Source organism: Acinonyx jubatus, chromosome B3 (assembly GCF_027475565.1).
Source record: "Acinonyx jubatus isolate Ajub_Pintada_27869175 chromosome B3, VMU_Ajub_asm_v1.0, whole genome shotgun sequence".
Classification (NCBI taxonomy): Eukaryota; Metazoa; Chordata; class Mammalia; order Carnivora; family Felidae; genus Acinonyx; species Acinonyx jubatus.
This window is the reverse complement of record NC_069386.1, coordinates 132965048-132989890: the sequence shown is the minus strand read 5'-3', so window position 1 is coordinate 132989890 and position 24843 is coordinate 132965048. Positions and strand designations below refer to the sequence as shown.

At 51.4% G+C, this 24843-nt stretch overlaps 1 protein-coding gene and 1 non-coding gene across 3 annotated transcripts in view; both read right to left on the bottom strand.

The window, feature by feature from the left end:
- The window catches only part of SLC24A4 (solute carrier family 24 member 4), a 171793-nt gene that overhangs the window by 50140 nt on the left and 96810 nt on the right, over positions 1-24843 (bottom strand). For both annotated transcript variants that reach the window (XM_027066462.2, XM_027066461.2), the window contains exons 3-7: positions 9347-9423; positions 6323-6397; positions 3356-3440; positions 2706-2809; positions 1807-1881 (exon numbers count right to left, since the gene is read on the bottom strand). In XM_027066462.2, coding sequence (XP_026922263.1) covers positions 1807-1881; positions 2706-2809; positions 3356-3440; positions 6323-6397; positions 9347-9423 — 416 coding nt within the window. The remainder of the gene's footprint in view (positions 1-1806; positions 1882-2705; positions 2810-3355; positions 3441-6322; positions 6398-9346; positions 9424-24843) is intronic.
- On the bottom strand, positions 5756-5828 carry TRNAK-CUU (transfer RNA lysine (anticodon CUU)). Its single transcript has one exon. It is a non-coding gene; the product is annotated as a tRNA-Lys (tRNA).

Here is a 24843-nt window from a genome sequence, read left to right as displayed (position 1 = left end):
GAGGAGTGCCCAGTGCCCTCCCCCGCCAGAACGTGAGAACACTTGTGGGGGATATTTTTAGTTTTTTACAACCCCATGAAAGGTTACTGGCATTTAGCCCAGGGTGCTGACCAGTCTAGAACCTGTGAGCTATTTCTCTCAGAAGGGGTTTTCCACATTTGGCACACGTCCTATTTAAAAGGTCTTGCTAAACATTCAGGCAAACGGGGAAAACAAAACCAAACAAATCTGAGCCCAGAACTGAACGCTATTTTATAAATCAAAGTACTTATACTTTTTTAAATTACGTATTTAATAAATATTCAATTTTCTAGTGAGGTAGCTATCATGTAAATGGAGGGATGATTGTACTTGGGCTCCGCCCACGATTTCATCAGGAGTCATTCCTAATTTTGGAAAATCACGTCGTCAATGTCAGGAATGCTCGTGGGGTCTAAGGCTCCAGCCCAGCACGGCCTCAGTCTGTGCTGGTGGTTTCTGGGCTCAGAGATTTTTTCCTTTATGGGACAACGGATTCCACCATTCAGTGCTGTAGTGTCTTTGTGCCCAGACATTTACACACTGAAGGATGTTTTCGTCTTTTATACTTTGAACATCACGTTGATTCTTTTCTACAACTGTGTATGTACAGGTCAATGATTTTTACCTGTAACTTTCATTTTGGGGGGTGTAGGAGGCTGGGGTCCCAGTAACCCCCTGCCTGACATTCACGCCACCCCTGGATATGTGGCCTGGACCCAGGGACTGGCTCCTCATAAAGAGAATATGGCAAAAGTGAGGAGCTGTCACCTCCAAGATTAGGTTATGGGCAGAACGGGCTTCCGCCCTGGTACCTTCTCACCCTCCCTCTGAAGGAAGCCAGTTACCCTGTTGTGAACTGTGCTGCGGAACAGCCAGCCAAGCGGGATTGGAGGCCTATCCACAGCCACGTGAGTGACCCCGAAAGTGGATCCTCGTACCAGGGCCAACACCCGTGAGAAACCCTGAACCAGAGGGCTCGGTAAGCCACTCCCAGACTCTGATCCACAGACAACAAGAGTGATCAATACTTGCTATTTCAAGCTATTGACCTGGGGGGAGATTGGGTACCCAGCCACAGACAGTACGAGGGATGTGACTGTCCTTTCCAGGTGGCTCTAGGTGGTGTAAGGTTGAGAACTGTGTCTGGGGGGAGCACATTCCAGTCAATCTGGGCACACCACGTGCACCTGCCCTCATGCCACCACTTGGATTGAAATCGCTCCCTTGTTGGATGGTGCACTTCTCAGCAGTAGCCGGTGTCCTGTGCCATGAAGGCACCCTGGCCCTCGGGGGACTGCAGGGATATCGCCCCTCGCTTTCCACGCTACCAGACTCTAGAAATCACTGTTCCAGCTCTTCCGGCTTTTCTCCCTGGTGCCCCGGCTTCCCACTCTGCCTGCCCCCAGCCTGCTTCTCTCCCTCCTGCTCTGCAGTGAGCTGTGAACCCAGAAACTCTGATTCTCAGGAAACCCGGCGCTGCGTGAGGATCTGAGGGCCCGATGAGCGAAGGGCTTGAACTTAACTGCGTGGACCGTGTGACCACGCTCTGACTTTTCCAAGGCCTTTTCGAATCCAAGGTGGGCCCGGGATGTGCTCCATCACTAAGGTGTCAGGTAGGAGGCTTTCAGGCAAGGGAGGCACAGCGGGGAGGGGACTGGTCAGTTTGACTACAGTGAGCGGTCAGCACAGCCCATGGTTGGGGTGCCCTGGGTCCTCTGGTTATAGTGCCAGGGACAGAGATGGGCAGGGGTCATGTGCCTGCACAGGGGCAGGAAGGAAACTCACGGCAATGAGCACGATGACAGAGAGGGTGTAGTACACGGAGTCTCGGCACACGGCCCACCATGTCAGACGGACCACCTGCCAAGCAAAGGGCCGTCAGCGGCTAGTGGCTGGAGAGATGGGGGCGGTGGTGTGAGGGTGGCTTTCTCACCACCCCCAGACCCCCACGGGTGCAGGGACATGCCCAGGGAGCAACTCCTAACTGTGCCACCTGAAACCCATCTTTCCTGGCTGCTCAAGGCCACCCTGTGTTTTTCATTATACGTGGGGAACAGAACAGAAAGCACGGAATGTTTATAAGTGACGGCAAAGCTTCCCTCTGTTCCTCCAAGGTAACAGACATCTCAGGCTTCACAGCGGAAGCCCAGGGTCAAGGCAGAGGCCAGAGGCACTTGCTTCCCCTGTGATTCTGGAACCTCCTGGTAGTAACTAGCTGCCCATCTCTACCTCCATTGGCCAGGCAGGGCCTAATCATGAGCCCAAGTCTCTGGGGTTGAGTCTAACGCCCACGTGACCCTGAGGACCAGGGAGATGCTGATGGGGTACCAACCGCAGGCCAACGTCATGCTCCTTGCCAAGGAGGCCAAAGCAGGCTTCAGATATTTCCAGAATCTAGCTCAGGGTCAGGGTTACAGGAGGCGCCTCTCAAAGATGTCCTGCTGTTGAATGAATGCTCACCCTTGGGCTGGCCAAGGGAGCAGACCCCGTCCCTGCTCTCAGATCCACTGAGGCTGGATGTGCAAGGAACATCAGAGGCCACTTGTACACATGAGGACCTGGGCTCGGAGGGGGAAGCCAACTTGCCTGCAGCCTCGAGCAATTGAGGGCACAACTAAGGTGAGGCCTCGGGTCCCCTCACTGCTGTCCCTTATGTCACTCTACAAAGGGAGAAAAACACCGACCTGCCCCGCAAATAATCCACAGACTCCAATGATACACAGGATGTTAAACACCGCAGAGCCCACAATGGTCCCAACCCCAACGTCTCCGTGGGTGATGAACACTCCTGGAAGGGAAAGGCAGAAATCCTCTTGTGCGTACAATTCCTCAGACCCAGGCTGCTGCAAGGCCCTTGTCCCCAACCCCATGGACTGAGGAACTGGTTCTAGGACGCCCATGATGCTGACAACGGCCAAACCAGAGAGGAGGAAGTATCCCGAGGGACCACCTACTCCACTCTTCCCCGCCTCCCCCCCCCCCCCGCCTTTTTTCCCCTTTTAACAGCTTTATTGAGAAATAATTCACATGCCATAAAACCCACCCATTCAAAGCGTAAGACCCAGCGTTTTGGTAGAGTTCCAGAATGGTGCAGCCAGCACACAATCTGATTTTAGAACACCTTCGTCACCCCCCAAAAGAAACCTTGTACCCATCAGCCCTTTGCTCCACCACATGCCCCGGGGAACCACGAGTTTACTTTCTGTCTCCCTGGCTCTCCCGTTTTACAGATGAGAAAACAGAGGCTCGGAGCTGACGAATGCCCTCACTGGTCACGGCCCCAGACCGGGGCTCTCTCTAAGATCCCACGTCCCCAGCTGGTGGGATTTCTTACCAATAACAGAGGCAAACAGCTCGGGCGTCGAGCTTCCCGCAGCCATGAAGGTGGCTCCGGCCACATCTTCACTCAGATGGAGTTTCTGAAACAGAAGCAACTGCGGACATTCAGGCTGTGAGGCGGGGAGAGCAGACACAGTCCCCGGATACTCTGGCAGCCGCAGAAAGCGTGGGAAAGCTGTGCTGTTGCCAGAGTCGAGCACCCTGCACCCTGAGCACACACGTCTCCTGCTACTCTGCTGGCCGCTCAACCCAGAGGCCCCCGTCCCCTTCTTCTGTCAGTTTCCGCTCATTCCCCAAAGCCCCTGAACGAGGTCTCCTTGATGAAGCCTTTCCAGGTACAACACCCAGGACAGGTGGGAGGGTCCGGTCCTCCCATTAATGAAACACAAATCACACAGTGAGGGTCTGAGGTCTGTGAGCTTCCCTGCCCCACTGGCCGATGAGGGCACGGTCGGTCTTTTTCACCCACGGATCGCCAGTGCCTAAGAGAGAGGCTGGTACACAGCGGTGCTCAATGGGGAGCCACCTCCGATGCCCACACAGACCTTGGGTACCATGCGGACTGCGACGCATCGGGGCCGTGGAACCCGGAGGCCCCAGACACACAGCTTGGCTCTTGCATTCCAGAAGGCCTTCGCCGTGGCAGGCCCGATGCCCGGCTGGCCGCTGAGACAAACACCCAGGTACCCTACTCCCAGGGATAAGGGAGAATGAGGCAGGGCTGGAGCTCTGTTGAGACTCACTTTGCTTGGCAAGGCCGTGCTCCGGCCACAGAAGCCCATCCTCTGATTGGGAATGTGGTGACGGGGACTTTTGGTGCCAGGAGAAACCACCGAGATCCTGGGTCTCCCTGAACAGCACCTTTTTTTTTTTTTTTAAAGTTTATTTTTACTTATCTGGGTGAGAGAGAGCAAGCAGGGGAGGGGCAGAGAGGGAGAGACAGAATCCCAAGCAGGCTCCATACTGTTAGCACGGAGCCCGATTCAGGGCTCGAATTTACAAACTGTGAGATCGTGGCCTGAGCCTGAATCAAGAGCCAGATGCTTAAATGACTGAGCCGTCGGGGCGCCCCTGCCTGAACACCACCTTGAAGGTGCCCACCCTGTGGTATTCAGAAGGCCTCTGGGCAGGGCTGGGTCTCCTCTGGCATCCACCTTCCAAAGCACCCTGGTCAGCCCGGGGCTCTGGAGTCCCTGAGGAACACAGAGTCTGGCACAACCTCCCTGCTGACCTTGCTGACCTTCTATAGAAGGGGTCCCTCAGAGGGGTCAGAGCTCTGGGCTTGACAGAAGCTGGAGCATGGCACAATACTGACCTACCAGGGTGGAAACCCGGCCACCCTAACCTTGTCAGACAGGAAGGTTCCACAGAAGATGTTCTGCCATCAGAGCATCTCCAGTATCTTCTAGCAGAATACAAACTGTTCTGCCTTTGTCTCCTGGAACACCCTTCCCTGCCCTCTCTGCTTGGAGAAATCCTTCCCACTTCGGAAGTCTGGACCAAATACCACTTCCTCCACGAAGCCCTCCTAGGCTTCTCCCCGAAAGAGACATTCCCTCCCTCCTTTTGGCTCTTCAGTCCTTTGATGGCTCTTACTAGCCCCTTCCGTTGGTTTTTGCCTATAGGGCCAAGGCCATCCCGCTCATCCACCTCTGTGTCCTTACAGAGACAGGCAACCTTGAGGGGCACCTCCACGGCACATGGTCCTGTGCTATTGGTCACCCATCTTCCACAGGCTTCTGCCACCCCCAGAATGGCAGGGGACCCACCCCCCTTTGCTGGGGTCCCCAAGCTCTCGCATTAGTGAGTGCCCAGAGTGCACACTCTGTAAGGCCCAGCTGACTGGCTTTCCCGAGGGCCTCCTCCGAGGAAGCAGCAGGTGGCTTACCCCCAGCACACTGCTCCAGGGGCCCTGAGGCGAGGCCTCCCACCCCGACACCCCCGGCGGCCATTTCCAGATTCTCTCCTTATGCTCCTTCTCTGGCTCAATTCGCTTACTGACCTGTGGCTCGTTCTGAGTGAGGTGAGAAGTGGAGTGGTGAGCAAGGGGGGGCGGGGGGAGGGGAGGCCTTTGCACACCCCTGCCAGGCCACTCCCTCTTCAGGAGGCCCAAGTCAAAAAGTCCCTGTTCTGTGCCGAGCAGCAGGGAAGCACCTGTCCTAACAAGCTGTGTCCCCCGGCTGCCAATGTCACAACAACAAGGCGGCCTCAAGTAGCTGGCAGATCTCACACGGACGAAGTGAGCCAAAGCCCAGAGTCACCTGCACATAGTAGCTGCTGCAAACAGAGGTGATTCTCCTTCCCTGGCTGGAAGCCAAGAGTAAGGCAGAGCTGAGAGACACAGGAGACTTAAAAACAAATTTCTTTGTAAGATTTTATTTTTAAGCAATAACTACACCCAACATGGGGCTTGAACCCACAGCCCCGAGATCAAGAGTCACATGCTCTCCCGACTGAGCCAGCCAGGCGCACCAGCACTGGAGTTTTTACGTGTGAGGCAAGAGACAAGAAAACCAAACCTTCACAAATACTTAAAGGGAAAAACGTCAGCCTGTGAACTTGGAACAAAGGGCCTTCCTCGCTCCACCTCTGCATCTTCCCCAAAGACACAGATCCCTACCTGGTGCCTGCCACCCGCAGCTTGGTATGAGAAATGCTCCCTAACCAGACAGGCTTGGCTTCACGGCCAACAGCTCGCCATGAAGCCAGAGGCTCTGGGTGATGACCGCACGCCTCTTCTTCTGCCAAATCTGGGAGAAGACGCCCCCCCGCCCACCGACTCTCCTCTGGGGGTTCCAAAGCCAGGCTTTGCTGGGGCCACACTAAGCGTTTGGCCTGACCATCTTCACCACCAGAGTGCTCCCCACTCAGTCTGGCCCTGACACGTCCCGTGTCCTTGGTCGCCCCAGCCCTCCACCCGCACCCCGGCTTTGCTGAGGGATCCCAAGTCCCTCCTGCGTACCTCGCAGATCTTCTCTAGAGACGGAACGAAGAAGTCATCACACACTATGGCCAAGGCGTAGAACATGTACAGAGCCTGAGAAGGAAATGGGGGATCGTCAGCGAAGGCACCTACCGCCAAGGAGGCATGGCTGGGCATCCGTCATGCCCAGAGCCAGCCTGCCAAGGCGGAGGCACACACAGAGGAAGATTCTAGCACCACAGAGGCTGGCTCCCTCAATCCTCTCACGAGCAGATGGGGAAACTGAACCCAAGGAGGGGAAATAATATGCTGGGCGGCAAAGGGGCCAAAAGCTCAGGCCACACGGCCTTGGGCTCTTTCCTCTGCTCTTAAAGCACCAGCTATCTCCCTGGCACGAGAGTATGGTCTCGAAATGCAAGATCTCACCCTTAGGGCCAAGGAGAGCATTTAGAATCACCCTTTTAAGAGTTTAAAATAATACTTATCCCAATTTTCCCCCTTCATTTTTGCTGAAGGCACCATTTTCTTCTTACCAGCTGGCCACCCCCTGCCGAAACAAGTGGCACTTTGAGAGCCAGCGGTACCTGGGATGCTACCTAATGTTGGCAGAGGTTCAAAGACACAAGCCACTCACACTGGGGGGTTCAAGGCACAAAAAGTCCAGATTCTAATGCTGATTCTGGGACTTAGCTGCCATGTGACTTTGGAAAAGTCACATCTCCAGGTCTCCATTTCTTCATCTGTTTAATGGCAGAGTGAGAACAGATTGACAGTTTTCTCACGGTTTTATATACAGAACCCCTCCCTGCCCTGCCCATCCAACATGGTTTCCCCGAGCCTATCCTATGGGCCAGGCACTATTCCAGGCATCAGGGATACATGGTGAATCTGCCAGGAAATGCCTCTGCCTCCTGTAACTTACCTTAGCGGGGAACAAAGAGATAAAGTCTAACTGTTGGGGAAAGGCAAGTGCAAAGGTCCTGGGGCAGGAGTATGCTTGGTGCACCTGAGGAACAGCAAGGTCACTGATGCAGGTAGAACACAGTGAGACGGTGATGGAAAACGAGGATGTGAGGTTGGAGGGAAAGGCAAGGACCAGAGAGTCCATGGACAGGTGGGACTTTATGCTAAATGCTAAGGGAAGCATTTCTTTCTTCAAAGACAAAGTGATATGGATGCTCTATTCACAAAAATGGGAAAGGCCGGGCTGCTTCAGCAAAAACAATTGTGAAGTTGCTGAAGTAGCACACTGATTAATGGTGATTAAATCAACTGGAAGATCGGCTGTGGCCAAGGCCTCCAAGGCCTTATCTCCTGGAGCCCAGGTATGCTGTCCCTGGATCTAATTATCTTTGGGGGGAAAGCAAAAAGAAACAAATACCGGGGGTATGGGTAAAGGAGAGAGACTCTTCTATAAAAATCTCAGGATACGGACTTGAATTCACCGCCCCCCCACCATAAATTCTCCCCAACATCATCTCCCAGGCAAAGGGTGATCCCAGCTCTCTTGATTCCCTCAGCAATACTCAAGAGAAAAGGAGGCCAAGAAGGCACCATACGGCCCAGGCCAGGAAATTCTGAGAAGCTTCCTAGTGTCGCAGACGACAACTGGCTCCAAAGTTTGAGCCTTTTCTTGCTCTAAAGAAGGGGTCAGCAAAGTTTTTCTTAAACGGCAAATATTTTAGTATTGACAGGCCACGCAGTCTCCATCGCAATGACTCTGCTGCATTAGAAGAGAACACGGAGTGGGTATGGCTGAGTTCCAATAAAACTTGATTCACAAAAACAGGAGGTGGGCTGGATTTGGCCCTCCAGCCACAGTTTGGGAATGTCTGCTCTCCAGGGTTTCTGCAAAATTCCTGAGGTGTTCTCAGGTTCAGGAGAAAAGGCTTTGGGTCAGCAAATGCCAAGACCTTCATGGGGCAGAGCACCAGAACTACGGGACTAATTCGCCAAACCCACACCCTCTCAGTGAAAGGGGAGGGCACGGGAGAGCCAGGGGAAGTGGGAAGATAATATCTGTCACAGAAATACCCAGGACTGTCATTCAATATACTGGGTGGGGTTTAGCAGCCACAGATAATCCAGAAATGACCGGAATGGCTGTGTCCTGAGAAAACTTTATTTACAAACACGGGCAGCGCCTACTCCCGTCACAGGAGAGCTGACTTTGACCTGTGGCTTAGGTTTGGACCCGCTGTTCCTCTTGGAATTGTTGTTTGAACTCCACCACTTGTCACCAAGGCGCATCTAAATCCAATTCTCCAGGAATTGAGGAAGTGCACCAAAGTTTTCAATTATAGATTTATGGCAGGGTGGTGAAATTGGCGGGGGGGGGGGGGCGGGGGGGCGGGGAATCCCGGCAATCATGTATAGGGCGCTTTTTTTTTTTTTAATTTAGTGACTTTATTTTTTTATTATATGAAATTTATTATCAAATTAGTTTCCATACAACAGCCAGTGCTCATCCCAAAAGACGCCTATAGGGTGCTTCTTGACTCACATGCACGCGTGCTCACATGTCTGGGAAAGAGGCTGTCAGTCCCTTTTTAAATTTTTTTTTTTTTCAACGTTTATTTCTTTTTGGGACAGAGAGAGACAGAGCATGAACGGGGGAGGGGCCGAGAGAGAGGGAGACACAGAATCGGAAACAGGCTCCAGGCTCTGAGCCATCAGCCCAGAGCCCGATGCGGGGCTCGAACTCACGGACCGCGAGATCGTGACCTGGCTGAGGTCGGACGCTTAACCGACTGCGCCACCCAGGCGTCCCTGTCACTCTCTTTTTCTAAAAGCAGAAGATGGGGCACAGGAAGACGGGACTTCGGGGTCACTTGCTGTGCAACCCCGAGCAAGCCACCTGACATCTTTAAGATTTCTTTTCATCTTCCTTTCTTTTTTCTGGCGGGGAGGGTTAAAATGGGTCCAGGATCCGTTCTCCTCGCGGGGCGCTTCCAAGGGTGGGACATCTTTGGCACGCCAGGGCTCTGCTGTGCTCTGCACACAGGCGTCACCTGCCGGAGGTTTAGGGACATCCCAGCCCCTCCCCCCCACGCGGCCACTTACTCCGAGGATGTGCAGCAGGACGGCTCCGTGCTGTCGCTCCTTATTGGAGAACAGGTCTGTGGGGAACTCATGAATCGCTGCAAGACAAGGGGACAGAGTGTTAGTCTCCGTGGGCCTCCTGATGGGACGGCCGCCCTTGCAGTCTGAGTCTGGAACTGCAGAGTCTGTTGTGCCGGGAACCGCCCCGGGAAGGGGCCAGCCGGCTGCTTCTCCTTAGGCCACGGCAGACCTGTGCTCTCCAGTAAACGTTGCTGAACGTGAATTATCCACAGACATCCTAGGAACTCGAGGTGATCAAGCTTACCACACCCCTCGCAGTTTTCTGACGTAGGAAACACTTCCCGCCCACGAGAATGGCAAAGACAAATAACGACAAATGCTGGCAAGGACGTGGGGATACCGGAGCCCTCGTAACTGCTGGTGGGAGAGTAAAATGGGACAGCGCTGTGGGGAAACAGTCTGGCAGGTCCTCAAAACGTTAGACTGAAGAGTTGCCACAGGGCCCAGGGAGTCGACTCCCAAGTATCTGCCCAAAGGAAAACACGTCCACACAAAACTTGCACACGAGTGCTCATGGCAGTGTGATTTCATGATCGCCTCGAAGTGGAAACACCCCAAAGAGCCACCAGTGAATGAACGGATAAATAAAGCGTGGTCCATCCAATGGAATAGTATTTGGCACTAAAAAGGAAGGAAGCAAAGGGGCGCCTAGGTGGCTCCGTCGGTTAAGCGTCCGACTTCGGCTCAAGTCATGATCTCACGGTTTGTGGGTTCAAGCCCCGCGCCGGGCCCTGTGCTGACATCTCGGAGCCTGGGGCCTGCTTGTCATTCTGTGTCTCCCTCTCTCTCTGCCCCTCCCCACTTGTGCTGTCTCTCTCTCTCAAAAATAAATAATAAACAATAAAAAATTTTAAAAAGAAAGGAAGTACTCATAGATGATGGAAGAACCATCCAGGAAGAACCTGGAAGAACCCTGAAAATGGTATGCTACGTGAAAGAAGCCAGTTACACAAGACCACATGTTGTAAGATTCCCTTAATATAAAATGGCTGGAATAGGTAAATCTATTTGGTAGATTTGTGGTTGATTAGGACTGGGAGGTATGAGGGCTTGGGGGGTAACAGGTAAGGTGGGCAGGGTTTCTATCTGGGTTAATGAAAGTGTTCTAAAATTGTGGTGATGCTTGCATAATTATGAATATGCTTAAGAACCACTAAAGTGTGTAACTTTAAATAGATGGATTGTATGGTATGTGAATTAAATAAATTAAATAAAGCTGTTACCGTGGCAAACTTCAAACTTGCTGTCCCAGGATTCTGGGAGATCACCCGTTGCCACAGTCAGATCAGAATTGAGAAGCAGGCTTATTCCCTCACTCTGGAGTCATTTCTGGTCCCCTGCCTGCCCCCCAGAGTTCAGGGACACGTGTTCTCCTGCAAAGCCCTTTCAGCTTGTCCAAAGCTCACTGGTCCCTCTTCTCTACCTCTCCGACCACCCATGACGGATCTGTCACTCCAAATGGGGAAGCCAAGATCCCAAAGAGGTCAGGTGACATCGGCTGGGTTGGGGATGGCAGTGCTGGCAGGACAAACCCCTGTCCCCACCCGCCCCACTCCCCCATGCTGTGGACTCTCTCTGTGGAGCCACACACACAGGGAAAATCATCCGTGGGAGTGAGGCTCCAGGTAAGTCTTGGGGCATGACCCCAGGCTGAGGTGTAGCAAGGTAGGGATGAGGTCTGAGAGCATTGGCCCCTGTCCCCTCATCCCCTGGACCCCTCAGCCACCAGGTGCTTCCACTGGCGTACCGCCATCTTGGATCATTGGGTACCAGGTCATAGCCCCTCCTTTGTCCCCAAGAATACCCTGCTGGGGTGGGTACCACCACTCCTGTTACAGGCTCTCATCATCCTTGGATGCTGGTAGGTGGCCCTGTGATGTGCAGAGCCTTCTGCATCAGAAACCAAGCACTTGGCTTTGGGGTATCACCCTTGACATTCCCAAAGGATCTGGGCCACTCGTTTGCTTCTTGGGCCTCAGAAAGTTCACAGATAATTAAGGAATAATTCCTTCTCACCCCACCTGCCCATTCAAGATGACCAATGGATAACTACATTGTGAATGTCATTTCTACAAGTCTTCTGTCAGACACTCCCACACCCCCACGTCTCCATCACATCCAGCTAGACTGGAAGCTCCAGGAAGGCAGGGCTCCACACTGCCCCGTATTACATTCTCAGGGCCTTAGCCAGGCCTGGCACACAGCAAATTCCCAAAACACTTTAACAGTCAACTGAATAAAGGTGCTGGGGGTGGGGGGTGCGGCTCAGTTGGTTAAGCATCCAACTTGGGCTCAGCTCAAGACCTCGCGGTCCGTGAGTTCACGCTCTGTGTCCAGCTCAGAGCCTGGAGCCTATTTCGGATTCTCTCTCTGCCCTTCCCCACTCGTGCTCGGTCTCTGTCTCTCTCAAAAATAAACATTAGGGGAGCCTGGGTGGCTCAGTCAGTTAAGCATCTGACTTCGGCTCAGGTCATGATCTCACGGTCCGTGAGTTCGAGCCCCGCATTGGGCTCTGTGCTGACAGCTCAGAGCCTGGAGCCTGCTTCACATTCTGTGTCTCCTTCTCTCTCTGACCCTCCCCTGTTCATGCTCTGTCTCTCTCTGTCTCAAAAATAAATAAACACTTAAAAAAATTTAAAAAATAAACATTAAAAAAATTAAAGTCAACTGAATAAAAAATAGTAAACTACTAACAACCCATATTCTCTTATCCTATTAGAATGCTTTCATTACCCTTACAGACTCCTTGAACACTTAGAATGACACCTGGTTCATAGCGGGTGCTCAATAAATGCTTGTAAATATACTCTCTAGGACAAAAATCTCTTCTCTGGAAATATAATTTGGCCCTAAGCTCTGAAAATGATGACTTCTCCCTTATATGGAAAATCTTCTGTTTTTTAAGATCAGATTCTCCCACAAGACATGGAAAACATCAGCTCCCCAGACACCCAGAAAATGTTCCCACTTTAAAACAAGCAGCATTTAATGAAAGATGGATTCTTTCTCTTCTCTGGGGTATTTTTCCTTCTGTAATCTAAATTCTTTAATAAAACTGCTGCTGTCATTTCAAGGGCAGGGGTCTGCTTCAAGGTCTGTCGGCTCAGAGATGATAATTATAAAGGAAGGGGCTCAGCATTCCTGCGGCCAGGGCCTTGTTTCCAGGAGAAACGTAACAGCCCAGGATATTTTGGTGCAGATCAATGGACATTTCTGCACCGAACATTCGACACTGTTCCTGATTCTCCAAATCTGTGTTCAGAGAGCTGGTGATTTATTCAATCCTGGGCATTCTTTGAAAATTAGAATAAAGTAATGCGCCTTTCTGCCGTGAGGATGTATCAGCTGGGCTCCGGGAGGGGGGAGGTATGGATTATAAATGGCTTTGTCCTTGGTAGGAACAGGCTTCTATTGGTTCAGCCACAGCCTCTTGCTCTGCGACCCCCTGCGTAGGCTGGAGGGCTGCAGGGGGAGGACATGCCATCCATGCCTTAATTTTGCCAGCAAAGATGGAGTAACCAGCACACCTACCAGCTGCTAATGACCCATTGCCCTCTGCACCCACCCAAGTCTTCTGGACACACAATGAACTCATGAGGCAGGCCCTGTAGCCATGAATGTCCCTGTTTTCCAGATGAGGCTCAGAGGGGGCAGTGAGCAGCTTGGGGACCCCAGCCACATAAGCCAGGATGCACAGCGGGACCCTGAGCTCCTTGTCTAGGATTAAGGGCTGCCTCTAACCCAGACGGAGATCCCACTGTAAAGGGGGTTGGAAGACCTGAATGGGAGTTCTGATGCAACTGCCCACAAGCTTATGGGGCCCCGACTGCGTCCGTCCCTCTATGTCTTCAGGAGCCATCTGCTGCCACGCAAAGTGGTGGAACACTCACTGCTACTATGTGGTTAGGAGCGGGCAGATGGCCACCCTGTCCTCTCCAGTCGGCAGCTGGTAGCTGGGACCAGTCCACTTCTCAGTTCAGGAATCGAAGCTTCTAGAAACTGGCGTCTGGGCAGCAGACCACGGAGCAGGCACAGCAGGTACCTGTCCGTCCCACCTCCATCGCGAACAGCAGGAACTTTAAACCACAGACAGCCTATGCACCTGCTCAGGGCACTGTCTTTAGAAGCAGATGACAGGTTTCAGGAAAGGCCTCTGTCCCTTTCCTATTACTCTCATGACCTTGGCAAGTTGCTTAACACCTCAGGGATTGTCCCCTCACCTGTAAATGGTGATCGCCATGCCCACCAGGCTGCGGTAAGGGTTAAGGGATCCAGACAACTCTGCACGGCACTCCGTGTCATTCAGAACGGTTACCTTACAGACTCCACACTTGATACAAGTCTGCCCCCACCCCCGTTCCAGACAACGAGCCTTGGGTTTGTGAAAGCAAAAGGGAAGACAAAACCAGCTTAGTGGGGAAGAGCAAGAGACCGTGGAGATCAGACCCGGCCACATCAGGGTCTGGATGCTGCTGCTACTTAATCCTGGCTTCCTGAGAAAAACTCCTCTCCTGGCCTTGCTGGGATCAGGAGCCCCTGGGCCACGTTCAAGGGTGCGGCGATGCTTGCAATGTCTGCAAGGGGCCGAGCCGCCCCGTCTGCTCAAATCCCTACCAGGGAGGACGGAGGAATCAAGAGGGCAGGTGCACGCAGCTTTTGAGGCCATGCCTAAGCCTTTAAGCTGCAGAAATCCGGCAGCGGTGGGTGTGGGGGAAAAGATATGCCTTCAGGTGGAGCTGAGCTCAGGAAACCAGGGATGATCCCAGCACCCTGACACCTGCGGACGGGGGTTGGGGGAGCCCGGGGCGAGAGGAAGGGAGGGAAAGCTGCCGGAGACCCAGCAACCACTGCCCACCTCCCTTTTAGGATTCTTTCCTTTGAACTTGGGTGCCCAGAGCCGGCTTCTCCATCACTCTAGGTTCTGAACACACCCCTCTCCTTACATTGCACCTTGGGCGTGAACCTTCTAGTCCACCCACACTCCGCTGGGTCCAGGGCGGGTGGGAGCTGGGGAGAGGTCTTTCCTGCCCTGTGCCTTCCTGAACATCGGAGGGAAAACTTTAAGACCCCTGGGGACAAAAGCCTCTGCAACCCTCCCCTCCACCACCAGCGACCTAACACCTTATAAATGAGACCCCTAGGCACACGACCTTCTCTGTGGACAAGCTCACACGGATAATGCCATTCTATTTCAGGAACCCTGAGTTCATGTTACCCCTTCAAGGCTCCGTACTTTTGCCAACAGTGCTGCTAGTTTTCAAAATGTATTAATTCGTTCAAGCATTTGCTGAGCACCCTCGGTAGATGTCAGGCCTTCTGGGCATGGGCAGACGGGATCCTGATGCATCTGTGAGCATCCGCAGGCCTGGCATTTTTTTCATCCTGGAGCGTGATTGGACTTTCAGAGAAAGGCAAAGTTATCCAGAAAGCGGTAGGTTATCAAGATGGCAGACGCCCTGCTCCTGAAAGAGTCCAATATGAATTTCTTGAGCATTGACTGTGTGCGGGACACAAGCATTTACTACGAGCATCCCAGACGTGCCCTTGAGGGGCTGGCGCAAGTTAGACAAGTAGACAAAAGACTGAGAGATGACGAGAAGCTTGCAAGAATGACAGGGAGCGAACCAAGCCAGGGTTGGGGAGGGGGTTACTGACGCGAGGGGGGAGGGGGAACACAAGCCCATGGAGAGAGTGGCGCCCACATCAAGTTTCGAAGGCTGCATTACAAACTTCTCAAAGCCCTCTCATCTGTCACATCAGTCCTGAGAAGACCGTCATCCCCATTTTCTTGATGACAAAATAGAGGTTCTGAAAAGCTAAACGAGGCGCCTGTGGTCATGCAACCAAGGTTTGGCACAAGCGAGGACAGGGGGACACAGGCTGGGAGCCCAACCGACACCAGTCTCTCCATCAGAGCATTCTGCCCGCAACAGGTGCACATCTCAGAACTCGAGTCTCCTATACCCAAGGACAGGCTCCGTACCCCTGCAAGCTCTGAGGACCACAGCCAGAAGTCACATTCCTAAAAACAGGACCACACACATGTTACAGGTCCATTCCGCTGACAGTCCGCGAGCCGCCCATGCAGAGGTCTTGTCCGTCACTCCATGGATCTACGGAAACCCGTCACTCATCTTTCTCAACATACTTGAAACGTTTAATAAAACTTACCACGCCCTACTTATGATGTATGAACATATGAATGATCTATCCACCCACCCACATTACATACAGAATTCATTCTTCGGGGCGTGCATTTCTACGGGTCTTGGGACATCCACCACCACGCCCCGAGACAGCAGAGTTCCATCATCCCCCAAATTCCCTCGTGCTGCCTTTTTGTAGTCAAACCCTCCTCTGCACCCCAACTCCTGGCAGCTACTGGTGTCTCCTTTTCCCATAGACTGCCTTTCCTAGAATGTTCTGTCAGTGGAATCATACAACATGCAGCCTTTCTTTTGGCTTCTTTCACCCCTTCTGGTCTTGCTTCTTTTACTTGGCAAAATGTACCAGGATCCACCCACATTGCTGTGTGATCCCACCTTCACACGATGCTCTCACTTCGTTTCTTTGACACCCCCCCCCGCTTGCACAGTGTCCTTCAGAAGCCCCTCCTTTGTGGGACCCCAAATACTGTGGTTCTCAGGGCTCTGCCCAAGCCCTCTTCTCCATCTATGCACTCTCCCCAGGTGGCCTTGGCCTTGAATTCCTAATCTCTGCAGATATCTCCCAAATCCCAACCTTTGCTGAGCTCGAGACCCAACATACCCAGGTACCAACCGGTCATCACACCTTAGCCGTCCTATAAGTACCTTAAACCGTCCCCGGTGAGTGGCCCACCATCCATGTTGCTCTGCACGGAAGAAATCCCGGCGCTGTCCCTGATGACCTCCTCCTCCCCCACGCCCTGTGATGGGTGGACAGGGCCAAGGGCACCCAGCTTCCATTTCAACTTCCTTCCACGCACCTTCCCGTCAGGGACGCTAGACAGCGCACAGGCTGTGCACTGCATAGTCACACGTTCACACGTCCTGGCCCTATTTCCTGTCCTGTGGAGTCTGGACGACCTTGAAGCTAAGCGTTCGGAAGGAGAAGCAGGTTCTGCCAAGCCAGGGGGCTCAGAGGGAAGAAAAGATGCAGAGGGGTTCTTCCTCCGGCGACCAAGTTTATAAAGCCCATGTGTTGAGAGGCTCTCCTGGCAACAGCACCCACTTCCGTATTCCTGCACAGGATGTCTTTGAACTTGATCATCCCACTTCCAACTCCTGTTCCTTTAGCCTTTCTTGCAACTTTGTAAACACATAATTCCCTGAATTCCTTTCTGTTTAAAAATATGGAGAATGGCTTCTATTTCCTGTACTGAACACTGACTGACACTCTGTCCTACTATTTTTTTCAAGTTTATTTATTTCGACAGAGAGAGAGAGAGAATGAATGGATGAATGAATGAATGAATCCCAAGCAGGCTGTGCAATGTCAACGCAGAGCCTGACACAGGGCTCCATCTCATGACCCTGGGACCATGACCTGAGTTGAGATCCAGAGTTGGATACCTAACCGACTGAGCCATCCAGGTGCTCCACACTCTGCCCTCTTTTAGCCAATGCTCCTTAGGGTCCTGGCCATCTTACTTCCTAACCAACTTGAGTTCATCCACCTCTCCATCTCCACCAACCTCTCCCAATGTGCCCCTTTCTGTGTTCCACACAGAGCCAGACCAGTTCCTCCACATGCGCATATGGCCTGAAACCCTTCCGTGGTTTCCAATTGCTCTTAGGATAAATGCCCAAACCTGCATGGTGTGGCCCGGACAATCTCTCGTCTTCTCAAGCCACCTGCCCTCCCACACGGGCTCTGCTCCGGCTTCACCGCTCAAGCCTGTGAGCTGTTGGATCCTGGCACGAGGTGGGTGTTCAGGACACGTCCACGGAGTGAATACGTGTCTGGCTTTCCACCTCCCTTCGGACACAAACCCGAGAGCTGCTAGAACGAGCTCTGCCCCAAGGATATCTAGGAGACAGGCTGGCTGGCCCTGCTTTCTCGGCTCTGGGCTTCCAAAGTGCTGCTTAGATGCTGAACCATGACCTTGCCCAGAAGGAAAGTGCTGGACGGAGATGTGCGTCCATTAGATGCTGATCCTTCCCCGACCTTACAATTAGTCGATTCTCTTTAGGGAATATAAACTGTGAATTGAATTTTTCAAAACAGAAAAAAATTGCCTCAAAACACGCCATTCTCTCTCTGCTTTCTACCTTAGTTAAAAATAGCCCCACGTTCTAAGCCCTGACGTTTATTCTGAAACTATGCAAGTGAGACCGTAAGGCTGGAGAGTAATTTAAATAGCTTCAAACTTCCATCATTTCAACTTGTGTGTTTTAGAAACCACCCAAGTGCCAGAAACCAAAAGCAAAAAGAAAAAAAAAATCGTGATTTTCCCCCAATTCTATGGTTTAAAATAACTTCGCTAAGAATTTTATACCTTTCATGGGCAATAGTTGGAATGTCTAGGTTTTATCATCACCCTCATGTCTCAAACAGGAGCAAAAATAATTAAATCATTGGCCTAACCAGCTTGAAAAGGAGTTTAAAATCCTATCTTTTTTTTTTTTCCAGCACATTCCAAAAGAGATTAAGCACCACCAAAAATAAAAATTTGATTGGAAGATCCAGCAGCAGGATCGCACTCTCCAGGAGCAACCGCCACGGAATTTTAGGGCTGGAAGAGGTTCCAGATGCTACGTGGCCCAGTTGTCCTTCACCCAGGACAGGGCATTGGGCTTATCAAAATTGGGGGCGGGGGGATATTTTCTAAGCCAACACCGCCATCCCCAACTCTGTCCCTAGCCTGATGCTGAATTTCCTTATCCTGTCCGTGAGAACCACTTAACTTCCCATTTTAAGGGGGAGAAAAGCACACTGACGTCCAGAGAGGTCAAGGGCTTTCTTTACCCAGCATCCCAGCTGGTTAGCAACAGAACTCCAAGAGCCCAGAGAGACAAGTAGACAATGGCCACGGCACACAGGACCACAAAACTCGGACTCTTGTGTCTGCAGGAAGCCCAACGAACCATGACTGGCCCAGACGGTCAGGGCTCGGTCAGCAAGCCTCCTGCTCGTCGCCACTACCAACTCAAGACCAGCCAGAGAAAGCTAATATGCTCCCTGTAACAGACTCAATAAAACTCATGCCCAGCAGGCACCTTATTTACAAATTAGGTGTGTTAGCCCGGGAGGGCTGCTATAACAAAATACCACCGGCTGGAGGGCTTCAACAACAGAAATTCGTTTCCTTGCACTTCTGGAGGCTGGACATCCAAGATCGGGTTGCCCCCCGGGGTTGGTTTCTGGTGAGGCTCCTCTTCCTGACTTGGGGACTGTGGTCTTCCTGCTGTGTCCTCACGTGGCCTCCTCTGTGTGCGTGCAGAGACTGTGAGCTCTGGAATCTCTCCCTCTTCCCAGGACTGGTCCTACTGGATTAGGGCCCCAGCCTTATAACCTCATGTTACCTTAATTACCTACCAAGGTGCTCTCTCCAAATACGGTCACATGGAGGTTAGGGCTTCAACATACAGACTGGGGAGGTGGGGAGACATAATTTTGTCTATAACATAGGGTCTTTGCCGATGCAATTATTTAAATAAAAAATGAAGTCATACTGGATTAGGGTGGTCCCTAAATCCACTGACTGGTGTCCTCATAAGAGGAAAGGACACACGAAGACACAGAGAAGGCAGGTGGCGACGAACTCAGAGACCGTAGTGACGTGTCCAGCAGCCAAGGAACACCAAGGATGGGTGTAGCCACCAGAAACCAGAGCAGAGACAGCAGACAGATTCCCCCCAGAGCCTTCAGGAGGAACCAACCCTACGGATACCTTGATCTCAGACTTCTGGCCTCTAGAACAGGGACACAATACGTTGATTGTTTTAAGTCACCCAGTTTGCGGTAATGTTACATCAGCCCTAGGAAACAGACATACTCCCCAAACCAATGGCATGAGATGTCCTGCTTCTAGTTCACCCTCCGCCAGCCTCCCGTGCCAATGACCTCCCACCAGGGCACACCTAGGCCTCTCCTGTTTTCACGATAAAGCTTTTCTACCCCCCTACCTGCCTGAGTCTCTGCCAAGGGCAAGCGGTAGTAGTGGACCCCCTTGCTACAGTACACGGAGCAAACAGCAGGGATGTGTTCTCGTCTGGGTGGACTTTGTTCATCTGCATAATTCCACGGGCCACTGGCTGTGTCTGGCTGTATTTCTCCCACAGTAGGTTGGGCGGTCTCATAGTGCCAAGGGGACAATTCGTTCACCCCTCTTCTGCCCCCACCCCTCTGCTACAGGATCTGATAAAGAATGCACACAACGTATCTCAAGTTCATCAGCAACCGAGATTCTTATCCACATTACAACCACCAAACTCTGAGCCACTCACCAGCCACCACACAGAGGTACTGAGTATATCAAGAGGACGGTGATTATTAGGGTGAACTGTTTCTACTTGGGGGACACAGATGTCATTTTTTGTTAGCATGATATGATGTTTTATGTATAAACCACAAACAGCAAATAGGTGTGTATATGGGGCTTACTGTGTACCACGCCCTCTAAGTACCTGACACATAGTATTCCTTTTAATCCTTACAACAAGGGGCACCAGGGTAGCTCGGTTGGTCAGGTGTCCGACTCTTGATTTCGGCTCAGGTCATGATCTCGTCGTAAGATCGGGTCCCTCATTGGGCTCTGCGCTTGCTCACTCTCTCTCAAAATAAATAAATAAACATTAAAAGTAATCCTTGTAACAAGCCTGTGAAATATTATCATCACCTCCATTTTACAGATGGGCAAACTAGGGCACAGAAAGGTTAAGGAATTTACCCAAGGACACACAGCATCAGAGCCAAGAGTGATATCTGGGTAATTCAGCTCTAAAATAGCACTTGATTGTCTATGAAGAACCAGAAAGTGTTTCTTCTCTTTGACCCAACTCATCACTGGCTTGTATTCTGTTATTCAAAATATAAGGGAAAGACCACACATGTGAAGATGCTCATTACCTCTAAAGATAAAACACTGAAGTCCCTAATCATCCAGTAGTAGGGAAATGGTTATGTAGTTGTGACACATTTCTCCGATCCCTCCACGAACATTTACTGGCATCTACCCCACCCCAGCATGGCTCTGTATCCTGGGAATGCATCCATGAACAAGAGAGGCAGAGCCCTTGCCCTCATGACAAATTTAGACAAAGTGTTACTGACAAGACATTGGATGTGGAAATAAAACTAATTATAAATGAAAAAACACACACGATCGCATGTGGTTTGCGTGCAGCTATGCACAAATAAGCGAATGAAAACAACCGGAAAGAAATATACCAAAACCAATCTAGCGGCTATAGCAGGTGGAAGAATTCTAAACGGCTTCCTCTTGCATGCCCCTCCCCACTCTGCATGCCCCCCCCACATACGCCCCCCCACTCCACATGCCCCCCTCTGCATGCCCCCCCTCCGCATGTGCCCCCCCACCTGCCCCCCTCTGCATGCACCCCCCTCCACATGCGCCCCCCTCTCTGCATGCACCCCCCACATTCCACATGCCCCCCTCTCCGCATGCACCCCCCCACTCCACATGCCCCCCCACTCCGCATGTCCCCCCCACATGACCTCATCCTGACTAATTATGTGAAGACCCCATTTCCAAATAAAGTCACATTCAGAAATATCAGGACTTCAACATCTCTTTTTGGGGGATGCAGTTCAACCCACAACGGTGCTCGTATTGTTGACTTGATTAACTCGATCTGTGGAACACAGGCATAGAAAATAACTCCCCATAAAAGAGCTCTTAAGAAAACATAGCAATGGCCATCAGTAAGTCTTTCATATGCTCTAATTTTCTCAAGACAATCCTGATTCACATCTGCTGTCCAGAATGCTTAACAGTGCCCCTTCCCTCTCAAAAGTGTCTCAGTTTGGATGATACATTTCATGGTCACTCTGCTCATTAGGAGTTCAGTTACCTGGAGCAAATATTAATACCAATTAGCTAACAAGAGTTCAAATTAATCTGTGTCGATATGCCAGGAAAGACCTTCATCATTTCTAACACAGACACTCAATATACCCTTATCCTGGCCGGCCTCAAGTTCAACAAGGTAAGTGAATACTTGCTGGGGAAAGGCAAGTGCAGAGCACGACCCCCAAGGACACTCAGACCGAGGCAAGGATGGATGAGTTAAGAGTGAGCAGGGGTCCCGGCCCCCTGCTAACCAGTAAGGGACCTGGGGGAGGTTGGAACGGCCCTTCCCTTTACCTGGTGCAGAGGTCAGGGCCAAGCTCTGTGCTGGAAGGGATGGTTAACATGTGGCCACCCGGCTCAGCTACAGCACCCAATCATTTAATCAAACACAAATCTAGGTGTTTCCATGAAGGTGTTTTGTGAATGTGGTTAACATCTACCATCCAGCGTCTAACTGACTTTAAGTAAAGGAGATTGCCCCTGATAACATGGCTGGGCTTCATCTCATCAGATGAAGGCCTTTAGAGCAAAAATTCTGCCTCAAGACTGAAACGTCAGCTCTTGCTTTGAGAGTTTCTAGCCTGCCTGCCCATCCTACAGATTTCAGACTTGCCAGTCTCTGTAATGACATAAACCAATTTCCTGGACATAAATCTTGTTATGAGTGTGCGTATGGATATGCCTCTTACTGGTTCTTCTTCTCTGGAGAATTCTGACTGATACACTGGACCTTGGCAAACTGGGCCTGGGAAGTGGAGAATGAGGAGCTGTTCCTCCTGTCCCCTGGATGAGGCAGAAGCCAGAGGCCAGGAGACAGAGGGACAAGCACATAGAGTTCGCAGAGGGACCTGCCAGGCTACTCTCACCATTTGATAACCCACAGCTGTAGGTCAGGGTCACCCCCTCAGCATCCTTAGGTCACTCCCTGTCTCCCCACTCCACCCCCTGGGGGTTTCCCATTTGGCCATCTTTCTCTTTGGCACAACCCTGCCTCTCCCCCAGGGGACCTCAAAACAAGAAGCATCCAGCCAGGATTCAGCACAGACAGGGGCTGAGTTCATCAGTCCTGTTTGGGAAGGCACAGTGAGATCCTCCTGGAAACAGATTGGTTTCTCCCCTCCTACAGTTGCTTGTACATCAGGCAGTCCCTCAGTGAGCACTGGCCAAGGAATTATGTGGTCCTTATAGACATTTACACATTTAATAAGCCCAACTAGTCGCTATAGTTCAAACAACAGGGTAAAGCAGGGGCGCCTGGGTGGGTGGCTCAGTTGGTTAAACCTCCGAGTCCTGATTTCAGCTCAGGTCATGATCTCACAGTTCACGGGATCGAGCCCCACATCAGGCTCTGTACTGACAGCACGGAGCCTGCTTGGGATTCTCTCTCTCCCTTCTCTCTCTCTCTCTGCCCAACTCCCATGTGCATGCACTGTCTCAAAATAAATAAATAAGGATTTAAAAATAGGGTTAAACAAAATTGCAGGTAGAAAGGAAGGAACTGGAAGCTTAATGTATTTTCCAGATGTCTCACATAGTAGGTGCTTAACTAAACATCTGTTGAATGATTGGCAGCTATGCTTTGGACATACAACCCCTCTTTCCTAAGATCTCAGAACAAAAAAAGTCTGCCTAATTCCTTCTAGGCTCTGGGCTTATTCTTGTCCTTGGCTCTGTCAAAACATTTCCAATGAAGAGTCGCTAGGGTCTGAATTTTATTCTTGGCTTTCCTTTGTGAGCTTATGGAAAATTACTTAGCTCCTTAAGTTTCCACCAAACACTGTGAGGTTTGAGGAAGTTCTTAGCCTGTCATAAATGGGAGATTCATCTGAACCACAGAACAAAATCTAAGATAAAGCACACCAGCTCGTTGGAACTTTACCTGTGGCCATTTCTCTCCCTAGATGTTATCCCAGGCCCATCCCCTCCCCTTCAAAAAACATCAACCAAAATCAAGGTTCATGAGGCAGTAAAGAATCAGACAACATGCTGTATCAGGAGTCCAGAAAGTTCAATTCTGGCCTCAGTTGAGCCACTAACTCTGACAGACCTGACCTCAGTTTCCTCCCCAGTAAGAGGAGGGCTGAGGTAATCAGAGACATGGGACCACAACCGTTTCTCGGCTCAGTTCCACTCATGTCGAGTCCTCTTGCTGGAGAACGCCCAACACAAGGCAGGAAGGAAGCAAATCATTAAGCCACGGAAACAATTCTTGGCTTTCCTGCCAGCCCCCTCTCTTCCTCCACATACCTGCTCAACGCAGCCGACTTTTACCAGGGACGCCCCACTTTGTGTTTGGGTTAAAAAGTTAGAAATGGGGTGACACCCCCAAAGTCACTGACTTCTCTGACTTCTCACCTGCCATGCCCTGCCACCCACCCCCCCCCCACCCCTGAAGTATTTCCACTTCACAGAAAGGATGGTAGGATTTCTCTACACCTCCGTAGAGTTCAAGGCCTTCAAATTTAAAATCCGTGCAGCCCTCAATTCCATCTCCCACCATTTACGAGCCTATTCTGGGCCACAGGATGAAAGGCAAGAGCCTTGACCTTCCAGGCTGACCACCCAACATGGGGAGGAAGCCATCCCAGACCCGGGGCCAGAACTGGGAAGGTAACCGGCCCGCTGGCAGGGAGAGCCTGGCAGAGGAGCGTGTCAGCACGGGCTCTGGCTTTGGAGGGCGGTCAGGGGGTAGAACAGCTTCCAGAAAGTGGAACAGTAGGACTCCAGGCCTTCCTCCGGAGAATTCTGAGCGACGCCATCTCTGAGGAGGTGGGTCACCCAGGAGGCAGCCAATGCACTCCTTCCAACACGAGGTGAACGTCACCTTTCAAGGGTGAGTCTGCTTTTCAGAGGAAAGGTCAGTGTACAAGATGACGAGGAAACATTCTAACAAGGGCCTAAGAGTGACAAAATCCCAGCACACGCTGACATCTACACGAGTGGAGAATGTTCTCTAACATTTTTCTGTGATGGAATGTTGTCTGGGAACCTCTGTTTATCCATCCGTGAAAGGGGCAGAAAAGAGAAAAGGAATAAGCATTTAAACACGTTTCAACAATTTGACCTTGTGACGATCAAGTATGTGGTCATTTTTCTACTGACTTCTTTTTCTAGTATTTTATAAAGAAACAAGGGTTTTTCGTTTTGTTTTTTGTTTTGTTTTTTTTGCTACAGAAAGTTTGAGAAGCAGTCATCTGGGGATGTGGTTACCAACTGAGGGTAATTCTGTCTCCTCACCCCCACACCCAGCCTAGGTGACCTCTAGAAACATTTTTGGTTGGCAAAACTTAGGGCAGGGGTACTACTGGCATCTAGCGAATAAATGCCAGGGATGCTGACCACCTTACAAGGCATGAGACGGTGCCCCAAAGAATTATATAGCCCCAAATGCCAATAGGGTCCAGGTTGAGAAACACTAGTC